This window comes from Marmota monax, unplaced genomic scaffold (genome assembly GCF_021218885.2).
Source record: "Marmota monax isolate L192 unplaced genomic scaffold, Marmota_monax_Labrador192_F-V1.1 WCK01_AAM20220418_F8-fsc01029, whole genome shotgun sequence".
Classification (NCBI taxonomy): domain Eukaryota; kingdom Metazoa; phylum Chordata; class Mammalia; order Rodentia; family Sciuridae; genus Marmota; species Marmota monax.
In genome coordinates, this window is record NW_026694947.1 from 2824 (window position 1) to 20705 (window position 17882).

Here is a 17882-nt window from a genome sequence, read left to right on the forward strand (position 1 = left end):
GAGCTTTCTAGTCACTAATCTTTTCATGCTTTTAAAACCACTAGGACTGAAGTAACTCTCAACATATGCTGTGGCCATAAAAGGATGCTTTTTTCACTTCCAAACCTGCATCAACTGAGGAATTTCTCAAAGAGATGTCTGCTGATAAGTCACCAATCCTCAGGGTCACTCTGTGTAACCCCAAAGCATAAGGAGTACTCCAGTTAGTCATATACCTTGTTAAATCTGATTAAGAAAACCTCCTAACCATTCTTCTTCCCCACACAGGTCCACACTTTCTTCCCAAACAGTACAAACACTACTCGAAATTTCAGCAATTCTGTGAGAGAAACCCCAGGAAACTCTGGAGTCTCAGTTCTTATCTGTCTGTAAACAGGCTACTTTACATTTCCAAAGCACCTCCCACCTTTAAAATCAAGGTAATTGTCACTTAAAATCAAGGTAATTGTCAAGAAGCAATCCTTGCTGCAGAATACTACCATTACCAATTCACAGGAAGATACAGGACACTAAGAGGAAAGAAAAAATGACACACAAATGCCCACCCAACAACCCCAGGGCTGAGGACAAAGTCAGTGTTACAAAATCATGAAGAAATTTCTCATTTCGGCTTGAGATTCAATTAAAGCTTACCTGCTTATGCATTTCAATGTTTAGTCCATATGACATTTCATAATACTGTAAAGAAAAAAAAAAAAAAGAACCCGGTATTTCATTAACTCATGCTTTTATAATGCTAAGAATATATACTTAATGATACTTATATGAAAAGAAAAAAAGTCCAATTTTTGATACCTACCATCACATAGTGCCTCTGCATTTCTGTTTTTTCACTTGCCAGTTTCTCACATTCCAATTTAAGGCTATGAAAACAAAACAGGCAACTTAATGTAAACATTATGTCACTTGTTTTAACATCTGCCTCACATATTTGCACTTCAAGTAAAAACAAAGACCAATTTGGAAAAACCATAAACTATCTAGGTAAACACCTGAAAGCTTTGTCCTTGCATTTAACAGAGAATAAGGTTAACAGTACAGGGTATCCCTTTCAACTACAGTTTGTTTTCTTCTTGATGCATACCTGGTCCGATGCCAAGAATGAAAAGTCCATCAAAACAGATTTCTCCTCATGGTTATCTGTTCCTTACTTCCTTGCAAAGTTCATTTCTCTAGACTACACCAAAATCTGGCCTTTGCAACACTTTTCAGACTTCAGCATAGTCTGTACCATCTTGCCTATTTAAACAGTCTCTAGGTTTGAAAACCTTATCTGTAAAATTACTTCTACTATGGCTGCTCCCTTTCAAAACCTTTGATTTTTAAATCCCTGCCAAAATATGTCAAGCAGCTACCGCAATGAAGTGGGTTGAAGTTCTCCCTGTTAGGTAAACATGGTATGTGCAAGTATGCCTCAAGCTCTGGAGATAGTATCTACAAGTAGACAAAAGGTCAATAATCAGAAAGCCCCTGACAAAATAAGAAAATTCACACCCAAGCCACTTAGCTTATCTGTGTGCTTTTTCTCAAGCACTACAAAAGTAAAAATGTCAATACAGCTATTTCTTAGCTCCAATGAGCCAAAACCTCATAGGATCCAAGGAAATGAACTAACCTTTCTGGAAAATTCACCATGGGCAGAATACTTTACCAATAGTTTCATTTATAAATCCTTTGACCGTAGGTATCATTACAAGTAACTAAGGCTGACATTAATATAAATGTTACTCCTCTCTCTTGTCCCACTCAAAACAACCCAGAATGAGGCCAATGCAGGTGTGCTTTCCCCTACTTGATATCCATCTCTTCCCTCATCATCACCAGTGATGGGCGTAGCTAAAAGCATCTAGCCTTCCCTAATGGACTTTGTCTCAGACAACCCAATTTCCTAGCATGGCAAACAGCGATTTCAACATGGCTTTGCTTCCATGAACCCGCACTCCAGAGCTGAGGCATCGATTGAACCAATGTTTCAGCTCAGCCTGTTGCAAAATAAATAAATGAAGTGCAAATATTGACGGTTCTCATGCAACTCCTAAATACACGAAAAAGGACTCCCTGGAACAGCAGCAAACGGGCAAAAGGGAAACAATGGGAGGAGGAGGAGACAAGAGAAAAGAGGCGGCCCGAGAAGAGACACTGAAGGGGGTAACATGAATGACAGGTCTTAACTGCGACTCCACACGCCACCGCCTGGACGCCAGTACTAAGTACAGGCGCCACCGCCAGTAGAATGGGAGATGAGGGGCACCGGGCAGCCTGGGCGACCGACCACTCGCGTGAGGCGGCTGGACACGCACCTGTGATACTGCGCCTGCAGGAACTGGAATTCCTCCTTAATCCGGTCCAAGGACTCCGGGATAGTAAACTTGAAGGGCTGGCCTGCAGCCTGATGAGGCGTCTGGGGGCGACCAGCGAGGGGCACCGAGGCACCAGAATGCGGGCGGATGGATAAAGCAGAAAGTCAGGAGAGGGAGAAATCGGATAAGGCATAAACAAAAATAAAGTTAAGTGGTGAAAAAACGAGCCCCAAACTCAACTTTACGATTCACTTTGGAGAGAAAGTGGCCCTTCCTCCTGCCCTCAGCTTCTAAAAAGGCTCAGAACAGAATCTCCTCCATCCTCCAGGGCGGATCGCGCCTTGTGCCTAGGTCAACCAGACCTGGGAAAGGGAGCTGCCCCGAGACTGGAGAGGACTAAGCCAAATCGAGGAGTCGTCGTCGCCGCCCCCTCCCCCATGCGGGTGATAATGACCCCGGGACGGGAGGAGAAAAACAACAGCCTAACGTTCCCCATTCCCAGAGTCGCCAGGGCCACCACTGGGCGCACCAGAACGGGGGCTACATTGACATGTAAATAAGGGAGACAAGAAACAAAGGGGGGGCGCCCCACACGCCTCGGGAAAATGGGAAGGATGTGGCTCCAGGAAAGAAACCCCAGCCTCCCCGGGCGCCCTCGTCCGCCCTGTCTAGACGTCAAATAGGAGGGGGCCCAGAAGGAAAGGGGGGGATTGAGTTTCACTTCACTCCCTGCCCTAGGGTGGGCGAGCCCAAGACCCGCTCACCCTGGCACCGCTGGGGGCGAAGGAGCCTGCCAGGTTGCAGTAGCCACTCGTCCCTTACCGCACAGGGAAAGCCCTTCCCCAACCCTCGCTCAAGCCCCCCACCCAACCACCCGCCCTTGGCTCACCGGTTGCCGGCTCTGCGGGAACCTCGCTCTGGCGGCTGCCGCGGCTCGGTTCCCGGACAACTCAATTCTCCGCTCAATTTCCAACTTTAATCCCGCCGAGGAAAATTAAGCCAGGAGGCCAGGCAGAAGCGGGGCGCGCTGGCCACGCACCCGGGCGCACTCTGTGGCCTCTCGGTGCCGGCGGCAGCTCCTGCCTAAGGGATTCCGCCCTCAGGGCCACATTGTGGGGCGCCCAGGTGCGGGCTGCTCCGAAAATCTGGCCGGCGTCTCTGGCGCGCAGGGAAAGAGCGCGGGGGTTGCGTTCCAACCCGCGGCCCTCGGCCGCCCAAACGAGGAGGTGGGGTCGCGGTGACTCCGGCGGCACTCCTCTCCGAGATCCGCGTGCCGGGCGCCCGTCCCGGGCACACAAATCCAGGCGGGCTGTTTTGCTTTGCTCTTCTGATCAGCCTCCTCCCCGGGTTTTCCCTGCGACAGCGGTGGCAGTAGGCGAGGTGCAGGTGACGCGGCACCTCCAGCTAACCCACACACAAACAAACCCGGCGGCGTTCCGGGGCAACTCCTCGGGTCCCGGCGGCGTCTTTGGCCAGGCGCTCACTGCCTTCTGCAAACTGCAAGGTCGGGATCGAAGCTGAGGATCCTCACCCGGTGGTCCAGAGCCTCAGCCCCGAATGGGGAACGAGAGATGACGAAGCGAGGAAAGTGCGGAGGGCGCGCCGGGAGGCGGCTCGGCAAGCCCTGTGCGACCGGCACTCGGTGTTCTCCGCGGTTGCACAAACGCTCCTGGACCCACAGGGCTACTCCTCGTGGAGGAATCCCGCAACCACCCGCTGTTCCTTGAGCCCGGGGCGCATTAGGGCGCAGTGCCCTGCGCGCACTTGTCCGGGCCGTACAGCCGCTCAGGACCCTTCGTCAGCGCCTCTTCTTCCTGGGTCTTTTTCTTTTCTTCCCTTTTTCTCACTCTCTGCAAAGGGCTCTCCAGTCTGCAGCAAAGTTCTCTCAAGACCCAGGGGAAGACATCCGCGAAATGGTGGAGAGAAGAGCAAGAGTGCGCTCTGCCGCTTGGTCTCCCTCCCCAGCGGGCAAACTCCTAGGGCGAGTCCCGAGTTGTCACAGCAGCGCAGCCGAAGAGGATTCGGTCGCCGCGGGACTGCTGGAGGGCCAGGTTAGTGGCGCAGGTCCTGCCGGGCTGTAGGAGGGTGGGGGTGGAGCAGTCGGCTGCCTCGGGGACGCTGGGCACCGGGTACCCGCCGCTCCTGCTGCTCCTGCAGCCGCCGCTCCCACCGCCACCGCCGCCCGCGCCTCTCGCGCCGGTTACTTTAACACGCGGTTTCACACTCCGGAGCTAACCAGCGCCGGCCCCGCCCAGCCCCGCGCGGGCGGGGGCCGCAAGCACAGAGCCGGCGGGGGCCGGGGGCCGAGCTGGAGCCGGGGGGAGCGGAGGCCCGCGTCAGCCAATCCAGTGCGCCGTGCCCAACGTGGGGCACTGACGTAGCGCCTCCCCGGAGCCTATGGCTGCGCCGTGCCGGACGGCCCGTTCCCCCTCCCCCTCCTCTCCTACCCGCCCCCCTAGCTTCCATCTCCGCCGTCTCCCCCGTCTCCCCTCCCACCCTCCCCCCGCCCCTTCTCCGCCAGCCGTGTCCTCCCGGGCTCGGTGAGGAACTGTTCCTGGAGGAGCCGCGGGACGCCAAAACCAGCCAATGGGAAGCGGCGAGACCCGGAGATTGGCACGAAGGATTGGAAGGTCGGTGGGAAGGAGCGCGGCGGGACCGAACTGTCAATCAAAGTAACGTGGGGCTGGCTTGGGAGCGCGCGAGAGCGGGCAAGCTGGAGGGACCGTCGATAGTGCAGTGGCGGAAGCTGGGGGTAGACTTTGCAGAAACCCTTCCACTTGTTCACTTTTCCCTTTAATGAAAATCTTCAGATCTCAGTGAAAGTAACTCAGAGACTAACCGCGTTGTTTCTTATTGGGGACGAAGGGGTCGCTTTTGGGTAATTTAAGCAAAATGTGTTTTTCGGTGTTGGCCCTTGTTTGATGCTACTCTTTGAAAGTGAGGTTACGTTCAAAAATGTCTGTGAGGTTTGTTTTACCTTGAGCTACCTTTTCACGGACGCAGAAGCGAACTGTGCACTTAATGGAAAATTCATAGATGAGCAATGCATTAGGTGGCATAGGTACATCAGCGGCATTAGTCCTGACGATAATGCCCGTCCACCCCACCTACCCGCTTTGCTCCGCAAGTAGTGGGTTTCAGGTTTTATTGAAGGATCTCAAACCATTTTGCAAAAAAGACCGGCCTGTCTTCTTGGCGGGAAGGATTTCCAAGGTGCGACCAATATTAGGCACGTGTGTCCCAGGCGCAGATGACTCTCCTTGGGGCGAGAAATCCCGGTCCTTGTCTGACTTTCCTGTGTATGAGGAAGGAGGAGGTGACGGAACGTTTCAGGAGCCTCTCAACCGGGAGACCATGAGTCTTTTCCATGTCTTAGGAACAAAGAGAGACAATGGAATAACAAATCCCAGAGACCTGAAAAACCTGCCCCGCCTACCCCACCCCCAGAGTTTGGGTGGTACCTTTGGGCTGAGCAGTGTTAAGTAGCTGCTTGAAAAGACTTTGGGTAGGTGACATAGTTAAGATTCTTAGTTGAAAAGGGATGCTGATAGAGTTTCCAGTTTCCATCCGTATGTCCAAATACACAGCAGGAAAAACCTTCAGAGTTCCCATGTGTATAGTTTTATTTATTTATTTTGTTTTGCCACTACCTACACTTTATATACCACTTTTTGGTGGTGCTGGGGATTGAACCCAGGACCTTGTGCATGCTAGGCAAGCACTCTACCAACTAAGCTATACTCCTAGCCCCCCCCCCAACCACTACCTATAAACTTTAAAGACTAGTTCAGTGGAGCTCTTTACATGTGAGCAGTGAGTAGAATAGTGCTGTTTTCTTCCTCCCTAAGAAAGGTGCATCTTGGACAATCGTTCATCTTATTTTGGAAACTAGTAAACAAATGTTTGGTATTAAAATCCTCCCTCTTTTTTAAAACCATCCCTTATTTTACCTCGTAGTTTAAAACCTTATTTTACCTTCAAGAGGCTTATGGGAAGGGGCCTATTTAAGTAGACATATGTTTTATTAGAAATTTTGCTTTTACAGAGATCTTTTTCTTTGAAATATTAAAAGAATCGTTTTAGATAATACAGTTCACTGTTGAAGTTGTTTTTAAATATGCATGATATTGATTTGTATGTAATTGCATCAATCCCAAATATCAATTATAAATGAAAAAAAAAGAGCAATTTTTGAGCCAGTCTGAAGACCACAGTAAATTCTTAAAACAAGTTTGGCATGGCAGTTTTGGGGCATGTTCATTAAATGGAATTGGGAAGGGTGTTATGTTATTCATATTACTACTAACATGGAGCATGAAAAGAGGGAAACACTGCCTTTCTCCTTGGTTAAACAGTGATGGTGAGAGCAGGCTTGCTCCACATACAGGACATTTGAAATCAGATGATACATGGACAACTAGGCTTTGTGCTTTGGCAGCCTGTGCCCTTGTAAATCATCATCCAGTGATTGGGCCACAAATGCCAGTCTGTGGTCAGTTTATCCCATAATCAGTGCCAGAACTGCGTAGAAAGTTCTTCTATGCCACAAGTAGACTTTGCCTACACTGAGACTTCTTCCTGGCTTCCCTGAGTTTTATGTACTCAGTGTGCCTTGTCTAACTGGCACAGAATGGTAATTAAACACAAAAGTAAAGAGTATTTTTGGACAGGAGCAAAAGTGTTGCTACTTTTTTCCCTACCACACCTTCTTCAAAATTCTAACACTTTGTCCTTTTTTTTTCGTTTTTGATTCTGAAGATTGAACCTCAGGGTGTAGAGCCACATCCCCAGATTTCTTTTTTTTTTAATTTTGAGACAGGATATTTTTAAAAAATTTTTTGTAGTTGTAGATGAACACATTGCCTTTATTTTATTTGTTTATTTTATGCAGTGCTAAGGATCAAACCCTGTGCCTCACACATGCTAAGCAAGCACTCTGCCACTGAGTAACAGCCCCAGCCCTTGAGAGGGGGTAATTGCTAAGTTACTTAGGGTCTTGCTAAATTGCTGAGGCTGACCTTGAACTTGTGACCCTCCTGCAGTCTCTGGGATTATCAATTTAAGCTCCACAACTAGCCATATTGTCTTTAAAATGTTCTTTAATTGTTCACGGAAAATGTGTCCACTCAGAATATTACCAGTTTGCTAAGATTAACAATGGGAAATACTCTTAACTAGTACTTCCTTACCAATAAAGTTTGAAACCAGACCAGGCCTTCTGATTGTCTTAAAATGTAGTATGTTGGGGGAACAAAAGAAAGCTCCTAATGATTTTTAAATTGAAAGGCTTCTAATTGCGTGTATAAAGATGGTTGGTTTTGGAAGGTTTCTTTATCATTCAGTGCATCCTCTTTGAGAGTAGGAGAAGGCCTTGTCCCTTTTCAAGGTCGTATTTTCTCCATGATTGTCATGCTGTAATAATTATACTACAAAACTCTCATCAAACTGCTTTACAAATGATAGTGTTTAAACAATCAAGTAGCTTTAATCTTACGTTTTAAATAAATAATATATGTGCAGATTGCCTACAGCCTATTTAAAAGAAAATAGTCCTACTCATGAAATCTATAATTTTGATCTTCTATTTAAAATCTGTTAACCATAATCTTCTTTACCTTTATCATATTCATATGTCAGTTATGTTTTCACATAAAATAATATTATGTATACTACTTCCATAGGAAATTGACTTGGAACAAAACAGTACCCCTTTGATCCTCTGCAGAAGAAACAAAAATTGTCAGATTGTTTATCTTGATGCATATATAGGTATATTTCCATTCATTTATTGCTGATTATTAAATTTTCAACTAATAGGTTAAATAATTATAAAAACAAAATGTCATACAGTAAGATACTGGACACAACAGGAAAATATATGGATGCTGATCAAAAAATTAGGCTTTTTGTTTGTTTTCAGTACTAGAAATTGAACTCAGGGCATAGCAAAGAGCTAAGCAAGAACTGAGCTATATCCATGGCCTTTTTTGTATTTTATTTTGTTGATAGAGCCTCACTAAATTGCCTTTGGCTGGCTTTGAACTTGCAGTCTTCCTGCTTGACCCTCTGAGAAGGTGGGATTACAGGCACACACCACCTCACCCTCTTCATTTTCTCTTCGTTTTAATTACAAGTTATTGCTCATACATTTCCTCATTTGGCTTTTTTTTTTTTCCCTGAAAGTTTTCTAAAACCTAAGAATGTAGGGTCCAGAAGAAATGTTCCCAGCATTGCTTTATAACCTTTTCCTCCTCCACCTCATTACCAAAGAAAAGGACGGAATGGGTGTGGAGGTGGAGGAAAGAAGGCAGAGAAGGGGAAAAAAAAAAAAATCAGTAGCAGATCCATGCAGCAGTAAAACCTCAAATAAAATCACATCCAAAGAACCTCTGTGGTTTCACACAATATGGTAAAATTAGAGATTGCAGGAAACCAACTAAATTAAGCTGGGAGCATTTGAAGAGAAATGAGCAGACTTTATGGAAATGACACATTGACTGACCAGTATGCTTTTTTATCAACAATTTCTTTGTTAAGACGCAGATCAAAGGAACCTGCATATGTTTTCATTTTGTTCTAACTAGAAAATTACATCCAGATGTTTAATAGGCATTTGGTTGGTTTTTCAGCATTGATTAGATATGTTGGTTCTGTTTGCTTACAAGTGTAGCCGGATCATTAGCTAATGCAAAGAAATGTTTGCTGTGAGTTGCTAATTAGGGCTTTTGGAAACTCTCCATGCTCAAGAACAATTTGTACAGTGGCCAGAAGAACTTGTGGGACTTGGGGAAGTTGTTTTCCCTTCTCTGGTAGGGTGGGGAAAAGCAGCCAGCCTTGTTCCCTAATCTCCCTTTGCCTAGGGGGATTGTGATGGGATCCCCAAGGATTGGAGTGCAAATAAATTAGGAAGAGACCACACAGGCATTCCCAAACAAGAGATAAATGTGTTCTTTCTGGAACAACCACTATGCTGTCTTGGGGGGCGGGGTGGAACATTTAAAACAGTGAACATTAACATGTGGAAGATGCTTGGTGCTAATGTTATCAAATACACATCATTTTTAAGTATACTTTAGAGACAGATGGGAAAGCCCTTTATGATAAATGAGTGTACTTGAATTCATTACCATAGTACTTATAATTAAAAATGTCTCCTTTGCAATTTCAATACTTTTACAGGGTACGAGAGACCAAGCTGGGGAGCAGGAAGGCTAGGTATAGAAAAAGGAGAGGAAGAGAGGAATTTTGGAAACCTGGATGAGCCTGGAACTAAATACAATGTTTACTGCCACAGCCCACCCATTTGTTTACCTTGTTAAAGCCCCAAAACTTGTAGGAGATTAGCCATTCATTCAGTATTCAAATAAACTGTTTTTGAGAATTTGAGGCACCAAGCAGATAAACTTCTTAGCTAGCCAATCATGTTTCAAAAAAACAAAAACACTTGACTGTGTCTGCGCCTGCAGAATACCACCTCACCCAGGGCTAACCTTTTGTTTACTTAAGGCTGGTTTTCCAAAGAGGTATCAGCCCAAAATAGCATATGTTTATATGCAGTCATCAGAGTTCAGATATAAATGCCATTTTACCATGTTCTTTTGCTTAGTAGTGCTCCTTTTAAGCCTGTTTACATCTAATGTACCCAGATGGCACACACCTATGTTTTAATGTAGTCTGATTAATTTGGAATTTTCACACCAATAAAATAGATTCATGATTCTTTTCTTTGAAATATTTCAAGCAGAGGGCCTAGCTGTCAGAGATTTTCATGTCTACCTGGCGAGATGCCTTGGAAAAACTGTCAGTATTTGGGGACCTGATCAAATACTGTCTGGAGTTCAGACTGTCATAGGTCTCAGTGAAGGTAGTGCACAACTGCACACTCCCTACCTTTAAAAAAAAAAAAAAAAAAAAAAAACTCTTATAAAGTCTGGTAAAAGATGGGATGATATACCTTTTTCACTCCTCTAATCTAGCATTTAGCACAATAGAAGCTGGTAGACAAAAGTAATAAAAGGAAGCCCTTTGATGCTTCTTCCCACATATTCACATAACAAGAACAGACCTTGGCCCCTTAAAGTTCTCTATAATGACCCACCTTTGCTGCAGGCCAAGGAGTTGCTAGGAAATACATTTTTCCTTGTACCTTAGAAGACTTGTCAGTATCATTTAAATGATATTTCTTCCTGAAGCTAGCAAAGTGTTTGAAGAGTTAAGGAGTTGAACTCAATTCACCTGAGATCTCTGAGTATTCTTCTTGGTATAGTTGAAGACAAAAAGTCTGACATGGGGAGGGCACCAGCAGACAAGTATATGTTCCAGATACAGTCATGCTTCTAAGACAGAAAGTCTAGGCCTGGATGAACATGTTAAATAGCAGAAATACAGAACGTTGGTACATTTCACAAGACAAGTAGCCTGCACTCTTTAAAAATGTCAAGCTAGAAACAGTGGTTTAGGCCTGTAATCCCAGCTACTCAGGAGGTTGAAGCATGAGGATTGCAAATTCCAAGACCAGCCTGGGCAACTTAAACCAGATCTTGTCTCATTGATAGAGTGGTTGCCTAGCATGCACAAGGCTCTGGACTCAATCTTCAGTACTACAAGTGTAACAGTGGTTCACTTTATGCTTTGAATATAACCTGCTGCTCTGCCACTGCAATCTGTCTATTTATTTATTTTTATTGATTTTATTTTTTTTAAATACAAGACAGCGGAATGCATTACAATTCTTATTACACATATATACCACAAATTTTCATATCTCTGTATATAAAGTAGGTTGACACCCATTGTGTCTTCATACATGTACTTTGGATAATGATGTCCATCACATTCCACCATCCTTGCTAATCCCCTGCCTCCTCCCTTTCCCTCCCTCCCCTCTTTTCAATTTATTTTTAAAATGGAAAAGTTTCTTTCTCTTCCTCTCTCCCTGCTTCTCCCCCTCCCTATTATTAGGGGAATTAGGATTACCTTTCTTCTGGATGCTAGGCAGATTTATCTGTCTTTGAGTACACACCCACCATAGGAACCAAATCATTAAGACTTTGGGGATGGTTCCAGAGGATTTCCAAATGAGCGTCACCCAAATTAACAAGTGAATTACAGCTCCAACAGAGAACTCTGGAATGTAGCATTTGAGTCACCTCTTTAAAAGGCCCCCTGTTCCTGCTGATTGGCAGAATCACAGCCTCTGGACAGGAGTCCCCTGTGTTTCTCCTTTACTAGCAAAGTAAACCTTCTTTTTCCTTTTTTTCAAAACCTTGTCCTCATTATTGGATTGGCATCAGGGACAAGGACTGAGCTTTCAGCAACACAAGTACACACAAGTATGGAATATGTCATTGGCAATTGTCAATAGCTCATTGACAGAGTGCTTGGGATATTAGGCAATATAGAATAATGACTCGTTTTTGATGTGGAAATATTGTGGTTATTTAGGAGGCTGTTATTCTGAGAAGATGAATGGTAAAGCATGCAACTTCAAATATTAACTGTAAGCCTGGTGTAGTGGCACATGCCTATAATCCCAGCTGCCTGGGAGTTGAGGCAAGAGGATCACAAGTTGGAGGCCAGCATAGGCAATTTAGTGAGACCCTGTCTCATCTCAAAATAAAGGGGGCGGCAGGGGGGAGGGGGAGGCTAGGAGTATCACTGGTGGAATGCCTCTGGGTACCAAAAAAAAAGAAAAAGTAACTGCAAATGAGTGTGTCTAGAGAAAGAAAGAGAAAGCAAATTTGGCAATGTGTTTATACAGATCCCTTCAGAATTTAGAGATAGTTATTGATTTTATTATTCCTTCATTCTTCCTGTTTGAAGTTTTAATAAGTATGGGAAACAATTCAAAACTTATTACCTGCATCTTTGTTTCATATATAAAGTGAAACAATTTTCAACTTCATAGTTAAAATTTGATTTATAGTGTTTTTAGTAAAAAAAGTGTAAGGGCTGGGGATGTGGCCCAAGCGGTAACGCATGTGCGGGGCGCTGGGTTCGATCCTCAGCACCACATAAAAATAAAGTAAAGATGTTATGTCCACCGAAAACTGAAAAATAAATATTAAAAAATTCTCTCTCTCTCTTTAAAAAAAAATGTAAAAAATGATTTTTTTCCTTCATCATGAAAGAACTGTGGTACTAATAACCAAGTGTTACCAAATATTTTTGCTCTGGATTTTAGAGTACTTTTATTATTAGTTCTATTTAATTTTTGTTTTTTCCTAAATGTAGATTAGTTACTTATTAATATAATATGGAAATTTTTAAATACATTGGGGCATTTCATTGATGCATCTTTTTGTGAGCCATAAAGCTCTGAATCATTAGAAAATCTACTATCAAATAAAGAGCAAAACTATTAAGAATAAGGCAGTAGCAAATATATTTTACTTCAGTTTCTTTATTTCTATTATGAATAGTTGTTCTGCTAGCCTTTTAATCACTTGAGTCTAGCAATGAAATTTATGAATTATTAATTTGATTTTTAAAATTTCTTAATAGTTTGAAATATGATGCTGATAGAGTATTACATTATGTACTAAGCTTTAAATGTTTATCTTTTTTTTTTTTTTAAAGAGAGAGGGAGAGAGAGAGAATTTTAATATTTATTTTTTAGCATTTGGCGGACACAACATCTTTGTTTGTATGTGGTGCTGAGGATCGAACCCGGGCCCCACGCATGCCAGACTAGCTTGCTACCGCTTGAGCCACATCTCCATCCCTAAATGTTTATCTTTTTTTTTTTTTTTTGTCTTTTTTTTTTTTATTGTTGGTTGTTCAAAACATTACATAGTTCTTGATATATCATCTTTCACACTTTGCTTCGAGTGGGTTATGAACTCCCATTTTTAGCCCATATACAGATTGCAGAATCACATCAATTACACATCCATTGATTTACATATTGCCATACTAGTGACTGTCGTGTTCTGCTACCTTTCCTATCCTCTACTATCCCCCCTCCCCTCCCCTCCCCTCCCCTCTTCTCTCTCTACCCCCTCTACTGACCTTCATTTCCTAAATGTTTATCTTGAAAGCATAAATATATCACTAAATCTTGAACACTGATGTTATCCTCACCCAGAATCACAGAGGCCACAGTTGTCTCTCAGTATTCACTCAGGATTGGCTCCAGAATTGCTGCACACACCAAAATCCACTGATGCTCAAGTCCCTTACATTTAATGACATATAGTATTTGTATGTAGTGGGTGAATACCCTCCATTGTCCATTGTGTTTTAAGTTACTCATAATACCTGACACATTGTGAATGCTATGTAAATGGTTGTTCTACTATTATTGTTAAGGAAATAGTGACAAGAAAAAAGTCTGCACGTATAAAGCTTTATAAAGCTTTTTTTTTTTTTTTTACCTGAACATTATTTTTTGTTTTTCTTTTTTGGTACCAGAGATTGGATTTAGGGCAACTTAACCACTGAGCCACATACCCAGCCCTTTTTTGTATTTTATTGAGACAGGGTTTCACTGAGTTACTTAGGGCCTCACTGAGTTACTTAGAGCCTACTTAGTTGCCAAAGCTGGCTTTGAACTTGTGATCCTCCTGCCTCAGCCTCCTGAACCACTGGGATTACAGGTATGTGCCGCTGTAGCCAGCTTTCCTGAACATTTTTGATTGATAGTTTGGTTGATTCCATGGATACAGAACCCAAGTAGATAGGGAGGGACTGCTATGTTTATGATGTACTTACTAATAAATAAGTAGTTTTCCAGAAAAGATATGAAAAGTAACAAGACGTAAACTAAAAGTAGAAATTGAAAAAAAAAAAAAACAAAAAACCATCCATCATGTTTTTTTCATCATAACTTTTCAGTTTGTTTTTGCCTTTTCTCACCATTATGTTTTTTGAAGGGAATACTTTTTGTGGCATTGGTAAGCAGAGTCTAGTTTGTGTATTTACTCTTTTTTTTTTTTTGTATTGGGGGTTGAACCCAGGGGCACTGTGCCACTGAGCTACATCCCTAGCCCTTTTAATTTTATATTTAGAGACAAGTCTCACTAAGTTGCCCAGACTAGCCTCGAAAACTTGCTACCCTTCTGCTTTAGCCTCCCAAATAGCTGGGATTACAAATTCACACCACCTCCCCTGGTAGCAGATTCCAGTTTTTGTGGAAACAGATTAAACCCACAATTTGTAATGAAAAACCTGACTGCCTTAAGGAAGGCAAATATGAAAATTCTGGGAAGGCTGGACTTCTCACACACAGTGACTAATCAGTTCATCCAATGTTTCTAGCCACCATCCACATAACTAGTGACTATGTAAAATGAAAATAATGAAAAGAATTTATGCTTCATCATCATGACAGAAATAGCCCCAAGGGAACAGAGTTACCATTCTGATTTCCCCCATTTGCAGCCTCCACACTTCAGAAGAACTGGCAAGCTACAATTGGCACTTGAAAAAGTGTTACAAAACACTGACAAGTATTAGAGAAATGTTGATTAATGTAAACAGCCTGCCTGGAGGAATAATACCTTTCTTAAGAAAACTGATTTTCCAATTAGCATTTCTATGGAGACACTATTTTCAGAGAACTCTAGGGAGAATTTCAGGAAAAATTATTTGCCTTTGCTGGAGAAAGAGGGATGTCATCAGGTTTACTTATTAATTTTTTTGAAAGACTGAAAAAGAATTGATAGATTTTATAAAGAAAATGGACTTAAAAGGGAAGGAAATTCTGATGCATGGAACAACATAGATGAAACTTTAGGAGGTTAAGTAAAATAAGTCATTCAGAAAATTGTAAAGGGTTCCACTTTCATAAGGAACCTAGGAGATTCAGCATGATGGAAATGAAAGGAGAATGGTGGTTGCCTCTCCATCTCTCTCTCTCCTCCCCCACCCCTTTTCCAAGGATGGAACCTGGGGGCCTCCTGCCTACTAAGCAAGTGGTCTACCACTAAGCTATACCCCTGATCCACCACATTTTAAAAAATTGTTATTTTTTAGTCCATTATAGTTATTCACAATAATGGGGTTCATTTGACACATTCATAGATGCATCTAATGTAGTTTCCTTCAGTTTACTCCCCAGTACCACACTTTTTTTTTTTTTTTTTGGTACTGGCAGTTAAACCCAGGGGGCACTTTACCACTGAGCTAAGTCCCCAGCTCTTTTTATTTTTTATTTTGAGACAGGATCTGTCTCACATAATTGCTTAACACCTCACTAAGTTGCCCAGGCTGGCCTCAAACCTGTGATCCTCCTGCCTCAAACTCCCCAGTCACTGAGAATCCAGGTGTGTACCACTGCGCCTAGCACCACCACATTTTTTAAAAGACAATAAAATTCCTTTTTTTTTTTTTCCATGTATCTGTTCTTTGTTGTTTGCTTTTGAAGTAGCAGAGATTGAGCCTAGGGTCATTATCACTGAGCTACACCCCCAGCCCTTTTCGTTTCTTATTTTGAGACAGGATCTCCCAACTTGCTATCAGTTTCCTGATAGCTGAGATTCGAGGTTTAAGCCGATATGCACCATATTTTGGACTCTCTTCCTAATTTTTTTCTTTCTTTTTTGGTACCAGGGATTGAACCCAGGGGCACTTAACCACTGAGCCACGTCCCCAGCTGTTTTTATGCTTTATTTTGAGACAGGGTCTCACTAAGTTGCTTAGGACCTCGCTAAATTGTTGAGACTGGCTTTGAACTGCAGTGTGAGGTATGGACTGGGTGCTGCCTTTTTATTTAACTTTGAGATAGTGTCTTGCTAAATTGTTGAGGAATGACATTGAACTTTCAATCTCAGCCTCCTGAGCCACTGGGATAGGCAGGCACCACCACACCCTGGCTTTCCTGTTTGTTTTCTAAGCTTATGAATATCGCTGTTTTGTACTGAGCACTTACTAAGTGCTTTCCATGTTTGTAGTACCCCATTTGATCCTCACATAATTGCTATTAGATAAGTACAATGGCAATTGTACTTACCCTCCGAGGTAAGTACTATTATCATTTCTATTTACTGTGGCCCAGTACTCTCATAGAGTCATATGGGAGAGCCCAGTTCCTAATCCTGGTGTTCATGAGAACATATGGGACGCCATTAGTCACAGATGAGTGTAGTACTTAGTTACCCTCCAGTGCCATTCCATACTGGTTTGTTTTTTGTTATAGTTGTTCTTTTACAGTACTGGGGCTTTTTACCTCTACGCTTCCTCCCTATCTCTTTTTGTTTAATTTTGAGACAGTATCTGGCTAAATTGCTGAGGGATGGCCTTGAAGTTGCAGTCTCCAGCCTCAGCCTCCCATGTCCCTGGGTTCACAGTCATGTGCCACCACGCCCAGCTGCCCTATTCTTTACTATTTCTACATACCCTATGGATCTACTGATAGAAAAGTGAAACACACACACATACACAAACTATATAGTTCACAAGCTTGGTAGGATTTCTCTCAGTTTTTTGAATTGAAGTTGATACTTTAAGAATTTATATTCCTGCAAAGAGAACTAACACCTGCCCCAGGGCTTTGGAATTGTTTCTGCCAGTGGAAAAAGGCAGCCACCTTCAGTCCTGTGCTTTCTGGCAGCACCCAGTCCATACCTCACATTGCAGTTCAGCAAATAAAGGGAGGGCTCAGCAGCCAGGCGAAGCAGACAAATGAGAGTGACAGAAAGTCTTAATTTCAAAGACAGAGTAGCACCTGTACTGGTTTTCAATTTTGAAAATGCTAAAACTGAAAGGGGAAAAATGAAAGGTACGTACGGTTTTGTGAATAGTACTGTTTTGAGAAGATTTTGGTGACAGTAGACAGGTAGACTGAGTATTGACAACACATTTGGAAGCATTTGGCCTGTTGAATGGGAAAGGATGTGTTTCTAACCTCCAAAGCTCTCTTGAAATCAGTGGATTTCAAACATCTTTGACCACGAATCATATTAAGAAATACATTTTAAAAAATCTCAGCCCAGTGGTGGCACATACCTGGAATCCCAGTCACTCAGGATTCCAAGTCCAGGCCCAGCCTGGGCAAATTAGCAAAACCCTATTTCAAAATAAATGTTAAAAAGGGTTTGGGGGTATAGTCAGTGGTAGAGTGCTTACCTAGCTTGTGTGAGGTCCTGAGTTCAATACCTAGTACCAAAAAAAAACCCACTTAATCCCTCAACCCTGTTCTCTCCCCCCAACCTCATATACACACACATACCACATACATAGGTTGCAACACACCACAAAAAATATTGCTTTACATTATGCTGTACCATTTTAAATTAAAAAAAAAAATGTGGTGCTGGGAATCGAACCCAGGGCCTTGACCATGCTAAGTATACATTCTAAGTACCCATAAAAAATGGTGACACATGTCAGCCCAATAACTATAGGACAAATGACAGATTTTTCTTTCCTTTATACCATTTTGATATGAGGAGCCATAATTCCTGCCTGCCTTCTTGAACGTAATCTTCAATTTCAAATTAGTAGAATTCAAATCACTTTGGAGGGTCTTTTGAATTCTTAGAGTTACTACCTTCTCTGCTGACTGTTTTCTGCCTCAAATTTACCCCTCCCTTTCAGCATCCCCATTCCTTTCCCACCTCTCCTGGGATCCTTCTGGCCTCC

The 17882-nt window shown here is 42.9% G+C and overlaps 1 protein-coding gene and 1 long non-coding RNA gene across 4 annotated transcripts in view; one reads left to right on the plus strand and one right to left on the minus strand.

The window, feature by feature from the left end:
• Positions 1-633: 633 nt before the first annotated feature.
• On the minus strand, positions 634-3279 carry LOC124081247 (transducin-like enhancer protein 1; the record flags this gene model as incomplete). The annotated part of the gene is given in 4 exon segments (XM_046427462.2): positions 634-678; positions 800-863; positions 2301-2401; positions 3190-3279. Coding segments are annotated over 4 exon segments (300 nt in total), but the record flags the coding sequence as incomplete, so codon positions are not given.
• A 1522-nt stretch (positions 3280-4801) lies between these two features.
• The window catches only part of LOC124081248 (uncharacterized), a 78670-nt gene continuing 65589 nt past the window's right edge, over positions 4802-17882 (plus strand). For all 3 annotated transcript variants that reach the window (XR_009225229.1, XR_009225231.1, XR_009225230.1), the window contains exon 1: positions 4802-4930. This is a non-coding gene — a long non-coding RNA (uncharacterized LOC124081248). The remainder of the gene's footprint in view (positions 4931-17882) is intronic.